The sequence below is a fragment of the Lemur catta genome, chromosome 3 (genome assembly GCF_020740605.2).
Source record: "Lemur catta isolate mLemCat1 chromosome 3, mLemCat1.pri, whole genome shotgun sequence".
Lineage (NCBI taxonomy): Eukaryota > Metazoa > Chordata > Mammalia > Primates > Lemuridae > Lemur > Lemur catta.
The window spans coordinates 44,107,889-44,129,363 of NC_059130.1; the positions used below are offsets into that span (position 1 = coordinate 44,107,889).

At 44.9% G+C, this 21,475-nt stretch overlaps 1 protein-coding gene across 2 annotated transcripts in view; it reads right to left on the reverse strand.

Moving 5' to 3' along the window:
* Window positions 1–15,203, reverse strand: part of PRRX1 (paired related homeobox 1) — a 74,016-nt gene extending 58,813 nt beyond the window's left edge. For both annotated transcript variants that reach the window (XM_045547392.1, XM_045547393.1), the window contains exon 1: window positions 14,963–15,203. In XM_045547392.1, the coding sequence (XP_045403348.1) occupies window positions 14,963–15,203 (241 nt within the window). The remainder of the gene's footprint in view (window positions 1–14,962) is intronic.
* Window positions 15,204–21,475: the final 6,272 nt, after the last annotated feature.

The window sequence follows — 21,475 nt, forward strand, 5'->3', positions numbered from 1 at the left end:
TTGTTCCTTTTGATTAGTTCATGGTCTATCATTTAAGACAGATAGCAAACACACCCTTTGGACAGCAATCTATGATTATTTGTACTCCATTAGAAAAACAAAGCCTGGTTTTTAATAGAAAATCCATTTATAACAAGAGTCCTGGAACATACCTTAAAAGGGGATATTTGAGATACAACTTTAGTATGTGCCAGGCCCAGAACTCCACTAATGGAATAAATGCCATTGTCTTTAAAAAGGGTGCATTTAGAAAAGTTATGTTGAAATTTCAAATTCAAACTTCTCACAAGTCAACATCTTTAAAAAGTTTAAATTAGACTTGGCTTTATCAAACCATATAAAAGATAAGTAAACAAAATGATAAAATATTAGAAAAAATGTGCATCTGAAAGTAAGGAAGGACTTTGGAAGAAAAAAGATACGAAATATTATAGTTTAACTTCCTAAATATGGCATGCTTTCATCTGAAAACATACTTATACTTAAGACTAAAATTAAATTGCAAATATTGCTATCTGTGTGATAGATTGCCACTTCTTTGACACATGCTTTTTCTTCTAGAATAAGCGCTGAGATAACAATCACCTAAAATTAATCTTAATATTTACAACTACAATTTGTCAATATATAATACAAATTAAAATTTAAAAAAATTAAATTATTCTTACTTAACACTTTTACATGCCCCAATAGTTGCCTCAAACTATTTTTCATGGTTTTATGTGAAGTGTTTAGAACAATGCCAGGTGCCTAATAAGTGCTGTGTGTGTGCTCTTTATTTCTCACTTGTTTGTTCATAGATTCATTTATTCAGTAATTGATTGTTAAGCACCTATAATATGAAAAGCACCATGATAAGTGCTCTGAGGTTTAACATGTCTACCTCTCTGTCCTCGTCTTCAAAACTGTATGCACCCGGTTAAAGGGGTAAGACTGACAGTTAGGGAGAGCAAAGTAACAATGAAACACACAAGATGCAATTGCTGTCACAAGGAAAACATTATTCAATACCAATTACTATGGGAGAAAGTGGTCTAGATCAGCATTTTCAAACTTTGCGGTATATAAAAATCATCTGGGATATTTGAAATGCATATGTTTTGGAGATTCTGATTCACTGGGTATGGGTGGGGCCCAGGAATCTACATTTTAAGACACTTTGGTTCATTCTGATGCAAGCGAACCAGGCATCACACTGAAGACATACAGGACTAGAGTGTAAGAAGGTTAGAGAAAGAAACAGATGTCTGGTTGTTTCTCTTTATCCTTTTTCTCTAAATCACTAGACTGCCTTATAGGAGAGAGAGTAAGAGAAGAAAGAAAGGGCCAAAGGAAAGTCTTCCTAGATGACAAAGGACTCCATGCTCTCCAAAGGACAACAGTGACCCAGAGTTATCTACACCCCCAATTAGAAATGGCACATGATACGGTAAAGCAGAGACAGCATTTTCAGCAAACACACACAAACACTTTTCCGTATGTCAGTACGCCTAGTCCCAACAGAGCTGTGCTTCTAATCTTTGCCTAACAACCCCTTAGCACATTTAAGGGGTGACTGGTCTCTCTCTCTCTTTGCATAAGGCACACATAGTAAGCTGCTTCCCTAGGCCACGAGCATACTAGCCTTGCAATAAATTGTTGTCAAAGTGCCTCACCCATGGTGACTGGCTTTTCCCACATGTACCACAACTGTTAGCCACGCTGATCTATTACTCAAGAATGCCAGGGAGATTTAATTGTTAATTGCTTGGCAAAAAAACAAAGAGTCCTGGACGCTTCATAATATAGAAATGTAGTCTGTATGTCTTCCAGGCTTATCAGATTTCAAAGTGATATGTATGAAAACAGGTCACATATTAAACTGAGGACAGAATGTTTATCTTACTCAACTGGTTAGGAAATCTAAGTTGGCAAAAGAATGGCAACTTTATGTATAATTACAGTTAACATGGTGAGTATTATTCATGTACAAAAAATTAAGTAAACCTCACAGAAATCTCAGTGGAGTAGTAAGGTAGTGCTATGTTAGAGGCATTATACTACTGAGAGAATTTAACTTGGTTAGTCTCCTGGAAATTTACTGGCTATGTCAGGTCTGGGATAAGAAGTCTTAATACCTTGTATCCTAAGCATATGTCCTATAGTTTCCATAAAATTCAGAAGCTAAATCGAAGAAAGGGATTTGTCTTCTTCAGTCCCTATAAAGTCTGCAGTGATGGATGAAGCAAGTGGGAATACGAAAGGTTGGTGCCATCAGAAAATGTTAAAGATCTGTGTTACTGTTTCATGCTGAAGAGAAGAAGGGGAGCCTGAAGGGGAGGACCATAATCAGGAACCTCTGAGCCAAACTCCTAACTCTGCCAGGCACTGATAGTGTGGCCTTATAAGCGTCAGTAGAAGTTATGCCGCATCAGTTTCTACTAGATGAAAAAACAGATGTCTACTTAGTCCCTCAATAAGTGTGTTGCTGTAAGAGTGTGACTTTTAGAGTATAGGAATATTCTAATTTCAGTGGAATTAAATAGCCTCTGACATTGGTTGGGAAACCACACTGAATATATATCCACGCCTGGCATAAGCGATGATTGTCGGAGATGCTGTGGAAGTGGAGTACAGAAAAAGGGCAAGCATTTATTTGGGTGTCTTCAACAGGAAAGGTCCTGGGCACTTCACATTATCTCATTATTCCAAACAACAAACTTGTGGCATAGATATTAATGTGTCAGTTCCACAAATGAGGAAATTGAGAGCCAGAGATTTGTCTGAAATCAATAGACAAGTAAATGGTAGAAACATAATTTAACACAGAATTTTTGGAATCCAAAGTAAAACATAGGAAAACTCCTAATATCCCTAAATCTAAATTTAAGATTTTTTCACTTTTTGAGGACTTGCTGTAAATCTAATGAGACACATTCTTAGTTTTTGATCATTACTTGACAATTTAATTTGGAAAATTCTCCATTTGCTCTTTTATGGTATGATAATGCATATACATTTAGCCCTTTAGTTCACAAATATTTTCACAAACACAATCTCTTTTTGGCCTGCCACATTTCCATGAAGAAGATAGGCACAGCAGTAACATGCTAGTTTATAATGACAACTATGAGCCAGAAGAATTTAAAAAGATCTGGGCCTCACAGGGATGAGTTATGAAGTGGCATGCTAAATGCCTCATTTCTAGCTCAGTATCGTTGCACAAGACAATAATGCATCTAAAAGAATTTGGTTGATAGCAAAGTTGGTGGAATATGATGAAAAAAATTAAAATGGGATCAGACAAGCAAGATTCAAGTTACTTCATTGTAGCCCACTAAAATCCTCCAAGCCATAGCTTTCTTATCTGTAAAATGAAAATAATTATGCTAGCCCTACCTACTTCTTAAAATTGGCTTTGTAGAATGTGCTAGCATTTGCATATGTTCTTAAGTTTCTCAAGTAGTTTTATATTTTATCTCACTTTGTCTTTCCTATTATTAATGTTATTAATTCTTTATGACAAAGTAAGTCATCAAGTCATACAAATAATCAAGGAAAAGTGTTAAATAAACCAGTAGTTTGAGTATATTAATTCAGTTGAAATGATTGTACTTCAAGGCCTTCCTGGCTTTCAAGGTAGCCATGAATCTCCAAACCAAAAATTCCAAAACAGTACAGAAAACAGATATTTTCACCACCCTGAGAAAGGAGAATGTTGAGGTAAAGAAAAAAGAGAGAGAGAGAAGATATAAATTTTAATAGCAGTCCATATATCCTGAGTCAAAATGATCACACCCAGAAAAATTTCTTCCCTAAGGGAAGCTAAGAACAGACTGTAACAGTCCAATGTGCAATAATATTATTTTCTATTTCTCTTGTCAGAAGGGATCAGTCTTTGAAATATGTCTAGCAAAACTGCAGAATTCAGTTCTGTGATTAATGAACTAAATTACATTTTATTTCTTAAATGTGTGGAGGATTCATCTTGTGGTCTTCCCCCGATCTTGAGGATTAGAGCTGCTGAACAGCACATCTGGTTATAAGCAAAGAGCTCTCTGGGTGTTCTCTTTCTTTCCTCCCTTAGAAACAGGCAATGTGGGGAACTGCAGAAACTTTTATTAGGGAAGTGTGATTTTTAGTTCACAAAAATGGTGTTTACTCTCTCTGCTCCCCCTTTCTCATGAGGAGACAGATAATGAAGATATATCTAATGCATAATCTTAAATTTTTGTTCTGTATGATTTTATATCACTTGTTAATACTTTCCCTAAATAAGATATTAGTATTAGTCAGGCAAATGTTTTAACGTCGGCTTGCCTGGGAATGACTTTTAAATGGACTTCATAATAATAATTTATATTTTCCCTGCAATTATCACTTTAAATAAAAACTGGGGTGCTGTAGACATTCATGGATAAATGCATTATCTTTGATTTTTTTATAAGTGCTTCTTCCTCTGTCAAAACACACTATCGTGTCCTGGAATATGTCACTATTTTACCTCTAGCTCCATAAGGTATAAAGAAATCAAATGCAATTTTCCTCATTTTTTTTTTTTTTTTTTTTTTTACAAAAGCATGTATGAGCCTTAAGACATTTAATAAAAGGAAATTCCAGGTCCAGGGATCAACAGTAATAGAAAGTTTTCAGTCCTCCACAATATTTTTCTCCCACTAATTTTGTGAGCTCTTCCTTACCAAACCATGTAAAAACTAATTTGGGGGGCAGTAGTTCTCTAATTGTGGTCTAGGAATGTCCTTTAGGTATTATGCAGGCTTTTCCAATTTCAAAAGGAGACATGTGCTCATGTCTAGAGAAGGTTCCCAGCTAGAAGAAGCAGAAAAGAAAAAGAAACGGTTTACTCTGAAGGACTTTACTGCTGAAAATGTACCCAGTGGAACTTAAGAAAGCTAAGAATTGACTAATGCCACAGCTCTCATAAGCCTTGGAGAACTTTTGTTTATTGGTTACATGTTTGCTTGGTTTAATTTTTCTGATGAGAGCAAGTGAGTTAAATGCTTATGTATTTTATTCATTTGGGGGAAACACGGTCTTTGAAAACGGGATTAAAAATTCCTCCACTGATTAAAGAAAAATTAATAATCAAGTATGTTAATACAAGATGATCCAAAATTGTGTAAAAAGTTTAAAAGAAAATATTTTAACACCAAAATATTAACCATATCTACCTTACAGTGGTAAAATATTGGTGACTTGATGTTTCCATTTGAATTTTTTAATGTAAAATAAGACATTTTCTAAAATGAGCATGTATTTCACTTTTGTACTCTTGTAATTTAAGAAAAGGCTTGCAGCTAGAGATTGTAAAAACAATAGAACCACATTATACCAAAAAAACCTATTTAATTTATTTGCTTACTGCAGCTGTGCTATACACTGTGGAATATAAGCTTCCCCCAAAAGTCTCTAATCTTAAAAAAAATTCTCTAAATTAACAATCATAAATATTTAGAAAATAATTGAGCACTATTCATAGAGGCACTGATTATTTCTAAAGTAAGCATTGAAAAGAGAGATTTGTGTGGTCTGGAATGAAGCAATCACAGAAGGTCTTGCAAGAAGGTGTGATGGGAGCAGAACCTTGGAAGACAGTAGGGGAGATTTGCAAAAAGAGGCACGGAGCAAGGACATTTCAGATCAGAAGTCCGAGAAGCAGAAATGAGACCAGAGCATGTGAAGTGAGACTAGAGCACATGGGGATATATACTAATATACTAGGGAACAGTAGGGAAATAGTTCCAATCTGTACTTGTTGCATGTGATCAGGCAGGTTGCTGGAGCAGGGATGGGAATATAGACTATCAAGAGTGATTTAAAAAAATACAAGATAAACAATCCAGTCTTGATGTAGAAAAGAATGAAAAGTGATTGTGAATTCTAAAGAAAGGGAAAGCCATAATTTTTTTAAATGTATTTGTAGAAAAATACGCTAGCATTTATCATTCAGTCATTAAACAAATATTCTTTAGGGATCTATTATCTCTACTCTTCATCACCTAACACATTAAGAACAAGCATGGATGCAGGGAGACCCAGCAGATTAGGAAGGTAATACAGCAGTACAGGTGAACTAGGATAGAGATTTTAAAAGTAGATGTATCCAAGTGATTTTAGAAGGTAAACTTGCTGGGATTTGGAGCTGGGTAAAACAGAGGTGTAAAGGAAGGAGAGTCAAGGATAGTCCAAAATGTCTGCATTTTGTACGCATATGAGAATACCTCCTAGGCAAAGAGTCAAAAACAGGAGAAGGAGGGTAAAGTGCCTAGTTCACTGGCTAGATTGGAAAAGTGTTCAACTAAAGATGGGGAGCTCATTCCATCAATTAATACGTATTAAATGAACACAGGCAACAGTTTGGCAGCTGTCCCAGTAGCATACAATTGCTGGAATCCAGACCAGTATTTAGGGAAGTAGCAGTGGTAAGGAACTGGAAAGGAAAGTGCATAATTATTTAATGTTACCTCCCAGTCTGAATTAATGGTAATACAGGAAAATGCCCAGGCATAAATGTTTAGATTCAGTGACTATTTCCATTGGAACTTTCAACTTCGTGTATTTATGAGCTACCTGAAAAGGAAACAGAATGATACCCAGTCTCCCAAACCTCAGTCCCCAAGAAATCTCTAACTGGGCTATTATAAACTGAATTAGCAGAGAAGAAAAAAATACATGAAGATATCTTGAACATTACATATTAATTGAGCTCAACAGCCCTCTCTTTTTCTGGGGAGCCTAGAAAACAGTATTTAGGAGTTCTCTGTGGCCTCTACATCCCAGTTTTTTCTGCAGCACACAGATATTCAACAGACTCTTGGAGCAGAGGGAGTGCAATGAAGAAAAAGGATAACAGACAAGGGCATGAGGCTGGGTCACTGACTCCCTCACCACCCTCCGGGTCCAAGCCAAATCTACCAAGCCCTTTACAGACTAGCACTAAATTTGTGTGGAAAATACAATGGAAACTTGAGAAAATGTGGTTCTCTATGTACACTTGGAATGCTGACTAGGTCTTACACTTTGCCCATAGTCAAGCTGATTGAACTTAGCACATCCTGGCTCAAATTTTGAGTGAGTTGGGCCCCTTAGCCTTTAAGTTGTATATCTGAATCCTCTTTGAAAAGATTTGGCCTCCCCATATATATTTAAATACTAAGAGAGCACCCATCTGTTTTTATGCTTATTTATAACTATGCCACCTTCCAGCACTGTGAGGTCCTTGAAAATAGAACGATATGACTGATGATGAGAAATTAAGTGAATGGGGTGAACGTTCTTATTCTCAGACAAACATTTGTGGGAAAGCAATTTCCCTTACAGTTCTGGCCTTGTGCTTCTGTTTCTAGTGAATGGCCCAGTTCAGATGATCTTGGAAGGTATGCACTAACCATAATCTATGGTAAGAAGACAAAATATTCATTCTGCCAGTTTATTGCTCCCACTATCGCCTTGTCTTGTTGACCTCAATGTCAGGATATGGTAAGAATCGAAGTAGAAAATCCCAAAATTTACAGAAGGGTTAAGAATTTACCCTCATGTGTCCCCTGAGTCTTTTTAAACTCTTGTCCAAAAAGAGAGGATCACTGGAGACCAGAAGTCAGATTTAGGGATTGGAAATGGCTTTGGGAAGGCAAGTTGCAGGCACACACAAGACTGGGGGCAGTTATTGTTCTTCCTTTGGGAAAAAGAAGGTTACCACGATCCCAGGGCCTAACTCTATGGTGCCAGATTTTCTCCTCTATCTTAAGCCTCTGGATACTATGAGAGTTTCTGTGGCAATTTTGCAGCATCTCACTACTAATCTCGATATTAATCAGCCAGGTCCCCATCTCTCAAACCTGCCTCTGTTTCTTGAAACACCTTGAGCTCATATGCAGAAAAGTCCACACACCTCCACGGGGTAAGCCGTCTCCTTCCCCATGGAACACAGGCACCAGTCATAGCACCCACCAATTCCAGGATCTTCTGGTCCCGCTCCCCTCCTGCCCCTTCCTGCTCACCCTAGAATCCTGACCACTCTCATTTCAATGGAGGAGTGCGCCTACATGGCATCTACATGTTTCCATTAAAATGCATAGGTGTGGCTTATATTCACATAGTCCCTGAAGTGTCTTCACGCTCTTATTTCCCAGATTTTGCTATTTGTGTTCAGACCTCTCCGTTTCTTCTGCTCAAGCCCCAAGATTTTTGAAGGCAGAATAGGTCCCACCCCCGGCCAGAGAGGAATGCGCCCCCTTTCGGCGGGACGAGGCAAAGAGGAGCGCTCCTGGCTAGGCTCGCCGACATTCCAACGCTTGCTAAGCTTTGCAGGGCCTCCCTGCGACGCCAAGGAAAAAGGCAAAGGTAGAATGGGCGTGTTTGCATCTTTGCTCAGGCAGAGACCAGACCATTAAAGGGTTCTGTTTTGAAGGTTAACATTCTTCATTGAATTAATTCTTTCTCGACCTAGTTTACCCACTCACTCCCCCAAAAGGTGAGATCCAAAAAGAGCCTGCTGTTCAAACCCCTGTGCGAGCTCCATTCCTGCAGCTGAGTTTCGACATATTCTTTCCTCCTCGCTGGTTAAGAAAATTTCATGTCACTTGAAAATAACTGCATGAGAGCAAACAAAATAGGAATAGAACCTGTCCTTGTCGCCTCCCATAACTTGGATCTTGAGGATTCAAATTAGTACACGTATTTCAAATTTATTCCTTATTCGGAGCTCAGGCTGAGGGAATCAATAATGGTAAAAATAAGCCCCAGATTTGTTGGGAATTAGCTTCCTCATTATGCGGTGCAGCAAAGGAGCTGGGACATCCAGCACCAGACGAATGTATTCTGATCACAACTCAGACCCTTATTCCTAAATTTGAGAACTGCAGAGACAGCAGGATCCAGCAGGATTCTGATAGTCTTCAAATTCTTCTAAGTCGCTTGTGCAAGTGATTGATTTCTTCTGCCATGTTTTCTTTATTTTCTTTAGTAAAATTTCCTTAATCAACCACCATTTGTGCCTTTATTCCCCTCCCCTACGCTAAAGTGGTTATTGCCCCTGTAATCGTCTTCCCAGATATTTTTTTCCATCAAGAAAAGTGGTTCCAGGGCAAGTGAAACATAGTACATTTTTGAAGTCTCAAACCTAAAATCAATAGCCCATGCTTGTCTCTGTGAGTACTTCCTTGAAGCTGCCGCACTAAATTCGACAAATGACAATTCCAGGAATCTACTAATATTCCGACCCCTGTGGAGACGTCTTAACTCAAGAATTTCCACGCCTAGAAAACTAATCTGCTGACCCCAAAACATCGATGGCTGTTCCTTCTCAGCTTTCTCCCAATGTATCCTTCGAATTTATTGATTTAATAAGAAGCAGCATTTGGAGAAAAGGGGGATTGTGGTAGTTTCTTGGTATTATTATTACTGTTTGAGATTGTTAGTTTTGGGGTATTGTCAGCCTGCTCACCAAACTATTTGATTTTACAAATTTTTGTGGATATATAATAATGCTGTTGACATACGCATCCCCTGTATATTGTTGAAGGGGGTGGTTACTGGAGACCAAAACATTGGGAGTGGTGCTCAGGCCAGGCTGCATCAAAGTAAAACACAGAACTCAACAAAGAGCACCCAATCAGAACTACCTGTGCACTCACAGGTAGTTCTCTAATTGTTTGGACACAAAGTGGCCACAGGGAATTGGCCCCTTATCCAAATATTTCTTATGAATTTCTAACTCTTGTTCCAAAGAATACTCCCAGAGTCCAGTTGATTAAACTTGCAAAGTCTTGGATAGAGGATGCTGAGCCCCTACATTTTACTTTTCTTTGAGGGGGTACTCTTACACCCCAAAAGTCTTCCACTATCTGCAAAAAATAATAAGCAAAACGCAAGCCTTATCTCCTCTACAAACACACTCTCCCGATTTCAAAAGTCGTTGTTCGTATGGCTTCTGCTGACTCCATTTCTTCTAAAGAGTAAAAAATAAATACATATTCCCAGAGCGGTTGAAAGGGGACCCTCCCAGGGGCTGGAAACACGCAGAGGTCTCAGCGCACGCACAGGCGCTCACAGACTTCTGCAACGATTGTGTACCCGCGCCCCTGGTGCTTCCGCCCACAACGAGGGTTCTCCAGGAGCTAGGGAGCTGCTTGAGTGGTGTGCTAGGCTGAAGGAGGAAGAGCGGCCGGTAAACAGAGTATAGGATAGGAATTATAAAAGAAACACACCTATTAAAATAAAAAATCAAATTAGTCTAAGGATCCTGGTAGTTGAAAATCTACAGCTGTCATTTGGAGGAAAAGCGTCCTGGAGGTGGCTGCTTGTCGGGGAGCGGCATTCAAAGCTCGAATCGGAGCGGATCGGGGTTGGTGGAATAGTAAAACATCACTGCTTCTGAATGGGCTTTTTTCGCAGGGGGCGTGAAAAAGGTGACGTGACATCTTGTTGGTTTGGGGATGATTTATTCACCCGTGTTGTAAAATCTAAAATGACGCCCCTGGGAAGAAGGAGGAACTATAGGGATCCGTGTGATCCAAGGCTGCCCGCCTGACGCCCTGGCGCTCTGACCTGAGCGCACCGGGTAAAGTCGCTCAGCTAAAACGCGAGACTGCGCGATGTCTAACGCGTGGGAGAGGAGCTCCGAGTCTGGGAAACGGTTTCATCCGCAAAATGAACGGTGGGGGAAGTGACTCTCCGTCTTCCAGAATTGGGGATCTGGAGCCCCAGTGAGTTGACAGCCTGGGCCTCAGACTTCACTGGCCTATCTCCCCACACTTCGAACTGGAAATCATCCTTCATCCCAAAGTGGATGGGAGTCACTAGACTGTCAATTTCTCCAAAATTTTAAGAGGAGGAGGCCATCCCGGCCCCTGCCCCTGCCTGTAAAAATAAACAACAGGATTCACCACTTCTTCTCTGGCCTTGACATTCTGCTTAGGGGACTCAGTGACCTCCCTGAATTCTGGATTTCACCTCCCCCTCTAAAAAGAAAAATTCCAGGCTACCCTTAAAACGATATATTTTATTGGCTTCGTTCTTGAATCGAGATAATTGAGGCCCAAATTCAGAGTGCCAGCAACGGCTCCAGGGTCCCAGGGTGGTGCCGCATAAGAAAATTTCTGGCGCCGCAGCTGTTTGCAAACGCTGAGACTCTAGAGGAATTGATACTATTGTGATGAGCATTCCAAGTGGGGAGCGCCCTAAAAAATGTTCGCGTCCTCCTGGGCGGTTTTTCTGGCCAAGAGAGGGGTTGGTGGAGCTGGGCCGGGGAGAGCGTGGCTGGTGGTTTGGGCGGGCAATTCCTTCGCGCCGTGTTTACACCTCTCCCTTTGTGACAAATCGATTTCCCGCGCCGCTGTTCTGCATTTGCATCCCGCCGCGGGCCCGGGGCCCAGCTGCGCCCGGTGCACACTTAGCACTGGCTTGAGAGTGTGTGCGTGTGCGCGCGCGTGTCTAATTGACTTTCCGTCTACCTTTTTATGACTACATGTGTTTCCAACAAAAGGTCTTATTAGGACAATCTGGTTTCACTAATTTAGAGTTTGGGAACGTGGAAGGCAGGCGCTTTTTTTTTTTTTAAGAGTTTGCAGAAGTTCAGATTAAGAAATGACAGCGGGATGCTCTGTCCTAGGAATGGTTCTGCCTATTTTTATGACCTGTTCCTCTTTCCTCTCCCAGGCTAGCACCGTTCTATCACCACCCCCATTCACACTCCACACTCCCCCATTAGCCACAGGATTCCTAACAGTATTAAAGAAACGTTTCTTTAAACACTTAAGGTGCTTGAACCCAGAAGTTTGAGAAATTTCTTAGGCTGGAAGAAGCAGTAAAAGGGGAAAGAAATCTTTCAATACATAGGAAAGTGGAGTGAATATCAACTAAGAGGGGAAACAATTGCTGATGGGGTAAGGGGGGGCGGTCAGCAGAAATCTTCACTTTGGAAAATACCTAGCTCCTCTTTGCTACCCTTGGCCCAGGTTGTAATTCGAAATTCTGCAAAATTAAGAATCTAATATTGAAGGTGTAAGCAGAATTTGTTTTGCTGATTTTGGCTGAAAGAAAAATTTAGAAAGGAGAAGGATAAGGACTATTTCTATATAGCTAAAAGAGTCAAAGGCACTTTTTCAACATTTCTCATCTTTCCAAAGGAGATAATCTTTTCCCACTCGAACAGACTTCCATTCCGCTGCAAGAAGCTCTGGACTCCTGGTGCCACCCTTCAAGCGCTTGCAGGCCCAGAGCCGGTTCTAGCCCTCATCTGCCCGAGACTCTCCTCTCCCCTGCTTCCCAGTCTGATCCTCACTGTCCACCGCAGGCTGGAGGCTCAGCGCTGCCCCTTAAGTCCTGCTTTCCAAAGAGCTCACAAGAGCTTCCTGGGCAACTCTTGGTGAGAGCCCAAGAACTAAAGATGAGGGTCTTCCTGGACGCTTGCTTTCACCCCGTTATCACACCGTCCCATTCTCATCCTGGAATTTTTAGAAGAAGAAGCCCCCTGGCCGGCTCTCATCTCTCTGGGAGGCAAGGCCTGCTGTGTGTGTGTGTGTGTGTGTGTGTGTGTGTTTCTGAGCTACTTTCCCAACTCCAGGTGCTGGTCACCCCGTCATCTCGTTCTGCATTCTGCGACCTCCTTCTGAGCTATCCGTTGACCATCTTTCCGCGGTGCATCTTCACCCTGGCTGGCCTCCAAGTCTCAGTTTCCTTTTGGGGGTTCTCGCCCCACAAGGCCTTTCTACTCCTTATATCTCTAAGATGGGCTTGAGTATCACGCGGGTGGGTTCCTGGTCTTGTCCCCTCTCCCAGGAAACAGGATCCACCTGAAACCCTGTCCTCACGTGTCCCAGCGGATGCCACGTGCGTGACACAGTCCCGCAGCGCCAGGCCCAGGTCTCACAGGAGCCATTCCCCAGTCCGGTGCAGCCTCCAAATCTGCTCAGGGGCGCTCCGAGGCCGGGACGAAACCCAAGCTCCCTGCTTGTGGCGTCCACTCGGAGCCAAACAACAGGTATCATCTGCATCCCTCCAGCCCTGAACTTTCCGACACTTACTGCCGCCTCCGGCTTGGGTCCGCGGCTGGCTGAGGCCGCCGGGCTTGGCCCTGCTTTTCTCATCCCTCTGCCTCCTCAGGGAGTGAAGCAACACTGTCAGGTCTCTCTCCTGCCCCACCCTGCTCTACACAGAAGTCACTTTGCAGCCCTATTTTCTGTTGTGGGTCCAGCCTCTAGTTCTCCAAATAGTGATAAATGTTTCGATTAATAATTAGCCGTGGCGAAAAAGAAACGGCTGACTGTGCAGGAATTGATGAAACTGTGGTCCCGAATACTATTCTCCCTACTTTTTGTATGTTTTACATTTTCCCTAGTAATAGTTTAAAAATAATCATAGTACCTCGCAGTGCATTTTGTTAGAGCTAAAAGTGCCTACGCAAACGTTTAAATCCTGTACAATCTCCCAAGCACCAAAACCCAAGCAGAACGTCTCTGCCTCTGCGCCTAGCTCTGACCCGGACTTGGGGACACCGACTCTTCATTCCTCAGAGTTGGCAGCCCTTCTCTAGTGAAAGGCTAGGCCAGACCTCCTCATCCGGCCCCTGTGGCCCTCTGCTAGTGCCTAGGGTGGATCGGTCTTTTGCTGATTTGGGCTAAAAACACCGAGGGGCGCCTAGGCCTGAATTAAGGAAGCAGAGAGCCCAGAACACGACAGAAGCTTTCCTTTCGGATTGCTCCAGCTGGGCCCGCTGGACTCCCATCACTGTGCCCAGGCCTTGTTTCCAGTTGTTTCTGAATGCAGTTTGCTTTGTATGTCTAATTTTTGAGTCTCATATGGACAACGTTTTGTGAAAATCATAGGCTGTTGTTGTCCCCCCCCCCCCCGTTCCACAGGTTCTAAATTTGAAGAAGAAATGGTAATCAGCAAATAATGGCATGGAAAGCGATCAGACTCATTTTAGAACCTCTAGCTAAGTTCAGACTCTGCCAACCTCGAGGAGAAGAGGGAATATCTGTGTGTATCCGGCCCCATGTCACCTGGTGTGAGCCAGGTGACAGGTCTGTCACAGACTGAGGAACGTAGAGATACACTTGCAGTCAGGTTTCAAGGCACGGTTAATAACTCGAGGCAAAATTTTCGTGAGGCGCGAAATCTGTCGTTGAGGAGGAAGGGAGACAAGGTGGACTTTTGTGGAGGTTTAGGGGCCTATAGTGAGAGCTCCTCAAATGTGACATCGGCCTCGGTATTGAAGCCTGCGCTTCCGGGATGCAACTTTGTGCGGGATCATGCGAGGGCAAAATCTCGGGATTCACCCCTAGAAGACATTCCTTTCTCTTAGTCTGAATTTGCCCAAATCGACGGGGCTTTTAATTCTGCTGGGGTCTCAAGCCCATTTGCAATGGAGGAGACAGCAGGGGGCAGAGAGCAGCTCTGGCAGCTCGGGCTGGGCGTACCCTCGCGGCCTCCCGGGCACGCCGGACTTTCGGTGCCTGCACGGAGTGCGCAGCCGGCGCAGCGCCGGTCCTGCTCCCTGTGCGCGCTGCCCTCTCCCCAGCCCGGAAAAGCCCTCCGGACCCGACTCGGCATCATTAACCCGCTGCTTTCTCAAACAGGGCTAGCTCCCCGAGTTTGCGCCCTACCAGGACCTTTTCCCAGCCGGGCCTGGTCGCCCCGCCTGCCGAAGGATCAGGCGTTCGCTCTCGCCGGGGACCGAAACGGAGTCTGAGCCGGGTATCGGTAAGCTAGAGTCTGCGGAGGACAGTTTTTACTCCCAACCGCAGGGCTTCGGAGCCTCTCGGCTTTGCGTTCGTCCGAGCCCTCCCTTTCTTACTCTTTTCCCCTATCTGTGACCAGCCCTTCCTTCGGCGACTGCCGCCACCTCTCCTACTCCCCCCCCCGACCTTCTTCCCTGGCCCGGGTCGAGTTCCCGCCGCCCTGCACCGGTCCCCACCCTCTGTCCTGGGCACACACCCGCGGGCATGCACCCCGCACTCACTGTCCTGCTGGGGGGTGTCACTGCCGCTGGTGAGTCCCGGCGACTCCAGCAGGCTCCGGCCCGCTTCGCCCACGCTCTCGTCCGCCTGTGCCGCCACCATGTCCCCGGCTTCCTCCAGGTCTAGCAGGTGACTGACGGAGAAGTTCTTTTTCGCCTGCAGGGTGTCGAGGTTGCCGGGACTGTCCAAGCGGCCGCCCAGCGCCGGTTGCCGCTCCAGAACGTGCCCGTAGCTGGAGGTCATGGTCTCCCCCTCCGATCCCACCCACCCCCCTCTTCCCGCTCGAATCAACACCAAACGCTGTGGGCACGAGGGGGGAGAGAAGCCGAGTGGAGAAGAAAGAGGGGGGAGTGGAGAGAGAGAGAGAGAGGGAGAGAGAGAGAGAGAGGGAGAAAGGGAGGTAGGAAGAGGGAGGGAAGGAGAGGAAGGCCAAAAAAAAAAAAAAGTGGAAAGGAGGGCGGGGGACCCCCTTCTGCAGAGCAAAGCGTTCTGCACCAGCCGCCTTCCACAGCCTTGGTTGCTTTCCTGAGGCCAAGTCCGGCGCGGTCCAAAGAGATAATCCACACCAAAAAAATAAAATTAAAAAGTCAGCCTATGTTCAAGGCAGGAGAAAAAGAAAATCCCTTCCAACTCTCCAAAAGCGTCCACACGCACACACTAAAAATAATAATAAGAGAGAGAGAGGAAAGGGGAGGCCAGCAGGGCGGGGGAGTTAGGCAAACAGAAGAAGAGAGAAGAAGGGGTGGGAGGGAAGAATCAAAGTGGGTTTTTTTGAAAGGTTAAAAAAGTTATTCCCAGGCAAGAGTTCAAGCACCAACAGAAGAAGGCTTGTTCCAGCTTTAAAACATCTTCAAGAAAACGTGTTCCCCCCTCTCTGCACTCCTGTGGATTCTCAGGAGTGACTAAAGTTTCAGGAGGAGAGGGTGATGTCTTGCAGATGTATTAGAGAGCAGGATTCTCACTTTACTTTTCGTAAGGAGTAAAAAAAATTAAAAATTAAAAAAATAGAGCTTCAAGAGTCCAAAGGAGGATGGTGGTGGGTTCCCCCCTTTCCCTTCTCTCTCTCCCCCTCTTCTTGCTGAGCTCCTTTTTCCTTCTCAGTTGGATCAAGAAGCTCTCTGGCACTTCAAAAGGCACAAACTGGCATGCAGAGGAGGCTTTGTAGGGAATACAAGAAAATTGGAGACCCCTGGGAGGGCAGATCTCGACTTAATAGGAGCCTGTAATTACGTGGCAAAGCCTTTGTGCCGTGCCTGACGTTTTACAGACCCCCTTTCTCCATCACAATCTCCTTCTTCCTCCTTTCCCGCGGACCAAAAAAACAGTCTGATTAAGAAAACCCCCTTTGCCAACATCAGAGCTAGAGAGAAAGGGAGAGGGAGGGAGCAAGAGAGGGAGAGAGGGAGGAGGGAGAAAAAGAGGGAGGGAAGAGAGCAAGAGAGCCCCTTTGGATTTTTAAAGTAAAGGTCTAATTATCATTCCCGTGCAATAGTATCAAGGGGAGAAAAGACAAACTGAAACCCACAGTCACTTCAAACGGGCTGATTATTTTGCTTCGGCATTAACTCCTCCAGATTTGTTTAAGATCCTGTTGGAAAATCTCATTTGCATGTTTTGATAACAGCTGCGGGGAAACTTGTTGGAAAAATCCACAGCTATCACAATCAAATTTTCTTCTCCTTCTGCTTACTCTTCCACCCCTTTAACGTTTCCTGCTGTTCGAACAGTTTTGGGGAGAGTGGAGGGAGCCTCTGCGAGAGAACGAACGAGAGAGAAAGCATATTAAGGCTGCGTTTGGCTCTGTAGAGACAGCCCAATAAATAATGTAATAAAATAACAAGAGGGATAATAATGGGAGGCTTCTCCCGCGGATTAAGGGCAGGTTGGGGATCTAGAAAGCACCGAATCAATTCGAGGCTTTCCCCTCTATTAGGAAGCTCCAGGCTAAGGCAATAGAAAATTTGGGACTTGAGTATATCATAATCGTCGCTCACTCCCACCCTGCCAATTAGTAACCTCTACGGTGCAGCCAAGGTCGTTTGCCCCGGCGACAACGCTACACTCAGAGGGTCCCGCTGCCCGGATTCCGAGCAGACACCAGCATCCTAGAGGGATAGATGGGGGAGGCTTATGCGCGGAGCCGCCTTCTGGATCCAGCCTGGGCGCGGTGAGGGAAGGACAGAGGGAGCGGAGGACCCCACCTAAGTCTACGGATAAAGTTCTGTCGTCCGTCTGCTGAGCCCTAACTTGACAGAGGACAGAGAAATGCTGAGCAGTTTTTTTCATGACCTGTTGGAATCCGGTAACAGCTTTAATAGTCTCATTAGAAATGAGTTACTATATGACGAGTAAGTAAAATATTAAGTGCTTATTTGTGTTGTTTTATGTTCTTTAAATACACATACACACACACACACACACACACACACACACACACGTACGTACTCCCTCATTCTCTTGATTGTTAGACTTTCTTTTTTTCTCTCTCTCTTATAGCCGAGAGGCTCGACTGGAGAGAAAGAAGGGTCCGTGTGTGTGCAAATGGTTTCTGGGCTCCAAACGGCCATAGTTAGCCCAGAACTTCCAACCCTGATCTGGGAAAAGAACATTTGATGCCATCAAAGGGCTGCAGATTGAAACCAGATGTGCTCGCCTCGGTTCTTTCCATGCATTTAATTAAGGAGCCGGGATGCAGGAGACTTTTTCATCATTAGTCCACCCACTCCCCCCTCCTCTTTCCATCGCTTCGTCCTCCTCCCCCTCCCCCCGGGCCGCTTGAACCTCCGACCGGGAGCTCAGAGCCCCGCCAGCGCCGCATAGGGCGCAGCGCTGGTCGCTCGGTGTCGCCGGCGGTGCCGGCTCTAAGCAATAAACATCTGTCCGCGTCCAGCCAGGGCGAGCCGGGCGCGCGTGGGGGGCGGGCGCGCACCGGGAGGGCAGCGCAGAGCGGGAGCGTGTATGGGGGTGCCTTCCGTCGGAATTTCCAACTCCGCTGCCTCCGAGAGCCCAAGCTGAGCGCCGCACGTGCTCGTGCCATCTGCTGGAGTGGACGCGACTTCATCGCACAGAGAGGCTTCCACCCTGCGTCCTGCTCGACGTGCTTAGGTGAAAGGCCCGCGGGGCCGTTTCTCCCCTCCCTACCTCGTCGCAGCTGTTTGTCCCTTCAGCGCATCAGCCTTCCCGAAGCCTCCCCAGAACTGAAACAGCTCCTCGCCACTCCCTCCTTTCTCATTCCCCATTCTCATTTACTCAGTTGTGTTCTTAACGTTGCTTTTTGTCCCCGACACAGACCGCATTAGTCTTTATGACAAAGGTCTGAATAGGGATTTGGGGGCTTCTGGCATCCCGGGGACAAGCCATTTCCCCTGAAGATCCAGCTACCTCGGTCAGCTGGAGGGAGGTCTCCCTTTGGAGGAAGTTGCCTAGTCCCGGCGACCTGTCAGCATGGTTGGTGACCAAGGAGTAGCGCCAGGGAAGACAGTGCATACATACATGGGCTTCTGGAAGCATGGTCAGACCTCTCCACTTAAATTCGGCCGTGTTCTCCAGAGGGATCAGGCGCTTCTTCAAAATCACCCACTTGTCATTCGTGTTAATACCAACCAATGCTACCAGTACCAACTAGGATGTTAACGGTGCCAACAACCCCCCCGACACATTTGCTAAACATTTATCGACTAAATACATACATAAAAGGTATATATTGTACATATATAATATAAATTTCTATGCGCAATCCGAATGGCTCTCGGACTAAGCTCGAATACTGGCTGACTGTGCCAGCTTGTCCCGCCTCGGTAGCGCCCAGAGCCGGGCTCTAGGAATGGGGGTTGGGGGTCGAAGACTGTGGGTCACGGAGTGTCCTCCAAGTCCTTGTAACTAGAACTCAGTCAGAGGCAGAGTCCCAGAGTCAGGGAAAGGGAGGAGCCGGCGTCGCAGTCACCCGGCCCTCTCCCGCGGTCCTGGCGCGCTTTCATCGGAATCCCACGGATGTCCCTGGAGCTCAGAAAGACTTGAGGAACTCTTCGCCACTCGAGGAGGCAGCTCTTTGCCGGGAAATCCTGTAGGCCTGATCTGCAGGGACCAAGCCCTGGCGTCCTCCAGCCCCAACATCATCCTGGGACGTGTTGGGGGAGTCCCCTAGGAAGCAAATCATCCAGGCAAACGCCCTACAGATTTTTTTTTCTTGTTTAGGTCTTGTGGGTTTTCTTTTCCCTTTTTTGCCTATTAACAATTACAAATGGATTGGATCCACACTCTGATTATGTTTACACACAACATTTGTAATTTGTTAAGTGTCTGGATTGTAATTTTAAAACATCAGGATACCCCTATAGGAAAATTTAAGACAGAGCAGAGAGCTTGTTCACCTCCTAAACAACAAAAGGCAAAAAGCATGCTCGGGCTGGAGAAGGTGCTCCCAGAACCCTCGGAGCCAGCGCTAATGCTCTACCCAAGGCACCCAGAGGCAGGCGGGCGGGAGCTCCTTCCCATGCACAAAGGGTCCCTGAGCCTAGCTTGTCCTCGAAGTCCAGGTTCCAGGGCCTGTTCACTAGATAGGTGGAGCAAGGGGTAAACTGGTAGACTAAAGTTCTCTGGCTCAGGTTGCAGGAACCAGGAGGGCCAGACACCTCCAGAATTCAAGAAAGACCATCTGGCAGGAAGATGTCAGAAGAGGAGACTTGAAGAAGCTGAGGCTGAGAACGCACACTCATCTCTCAAGCAGGCTGCAGGCTTGGTCTGGGAACTTAGAAGGCCCCAGAGGAGAACAGCCTGCTGTTGCCCCTGTAGTTCCTTAATCACTACTTTGCTTTCCCCATATCACTTTGGGGAAGGGGGTGGAAAAAGAACATTTCCAACTTAAAATCTCTGAACATACATAGGCCTTTCCTTGGCTTTAGCTTAGACTTTCATCCATCAATCAGTATTTATTAACGTTCGAAGTCCTGGATGATGTAACTAACCAGAACCCTCTTCCTTATGACCCTTCCAGCATCTGAGAGTGGCTTTCCAACCATTCTTTCTCCCCTACTCCCTTTAAAATAACTCCTATTTTTGGATTACTCCCCTAGCAAGTGGGAGCAAAGCTGGGTCTAGCAAGGAAAACATGCCAAAAGATCAGACCAAGGTATGAAGGAGATTTGGTTCCCAGCCATGTTCCCTTGGGTGGTCCTATTAATAGCTAGGTTTGGTATTGATTACTGTCCAGGGTTTCCCTGGCACTGGAAGCTGGAAGAACTCTGCCTCATCTGGCTAGCAGAATGTCCCCCACTCTAAGCAATATCCCTTCTAAGGTGGAAGCCAGGAGTTGCACTCCCTGACATGCTAATAAGCTGACATGATAAATTACACATGATGGGTCCCAGGTTCCATGACACATGGATAAGACAATGCCACCCTCATGCAAATAACATGCTGTGAGGGTAGAAATTCTTTCCTGCTCATGGTTGACAATCTAGTACATATTCATTAACAATGATACAGGGAGAAAGAGTGAAATGCAAGATGGATTCTGAAGGGTTCCCTTATTTAATGGTTTTGGAAGGAGACTTTATGCCAAAACTTTGCCCTTTTAATTCTGGTTCTTGAAATCATAAGTGGCATTTCAGGAGCATTTCTTCTATGCATGGATGAATGCTTTCCACCCACCTCCACCTCCATCCAATATCTCCACTGACTTAATTTGAAATATTGCAATAATCAAAGGAAGTAGGGATAAAACACATTTCAAGTAGTGAGCTGGTACAGGATCTACTCTTTATAGGCTGGGGTGCCCAACATATTCAGTGCAGACCTAGTATAGTTTCTCATAGGCCCATGTGCTCCTCAGAGCACTGGACACTGACTTTACTTACACCACTGAGGTCTTTAGCTAAAGACACCAGTGACCTTTGCATTCTTGAATACAGTAAGTATTCCTCAGGCCTTATTTCGCTAAATGTTTTTGCTGTGATTGATAGTGCTGAGCATCCTCCTTTTGAAATTTTTTCTCCTGGTCCTCTGTTTTCTCTGATAACTTCTTTTGGTCTTGATAGAGTATTCCTTTTCCTCCACTCACTCCTTACATATTGATATGCTTCAGAGCTCTGTCCTTAATTCTCACTGTCCTTCACAATAAATAGGTTGTTCTTCAAGCAACTCATGTGTTATATCTTAGTCTGTTTCATGGCTTAGTCTGTTTTGTGTTGCTATAAAAGGATAGCTAATATTGGGTAATGTATAAAGAAAAGAGGTTTTTTTAGCTCAGGGTTTTGCAGGCTGAGAAGTTCAATGGCACGGCCTTGGCTGCTTGCTAGGGTTTTCATGCAGTATCACAACATGGCAGAGAAGTTCAAAGGGGAAACAGACTCATGCAAAGAGGAGGAAACCTAAGGGACATCTAGTTTTTATAACACCCTATTTTACTGGGAACTAATCCATTCCCACCAGAACTAATCCAGGCTTGTGAGAGCAGGCACCGAGCCATTCATGAGGGATCCACCCCATAACACAAACCATAGCAGTTAACTACCACT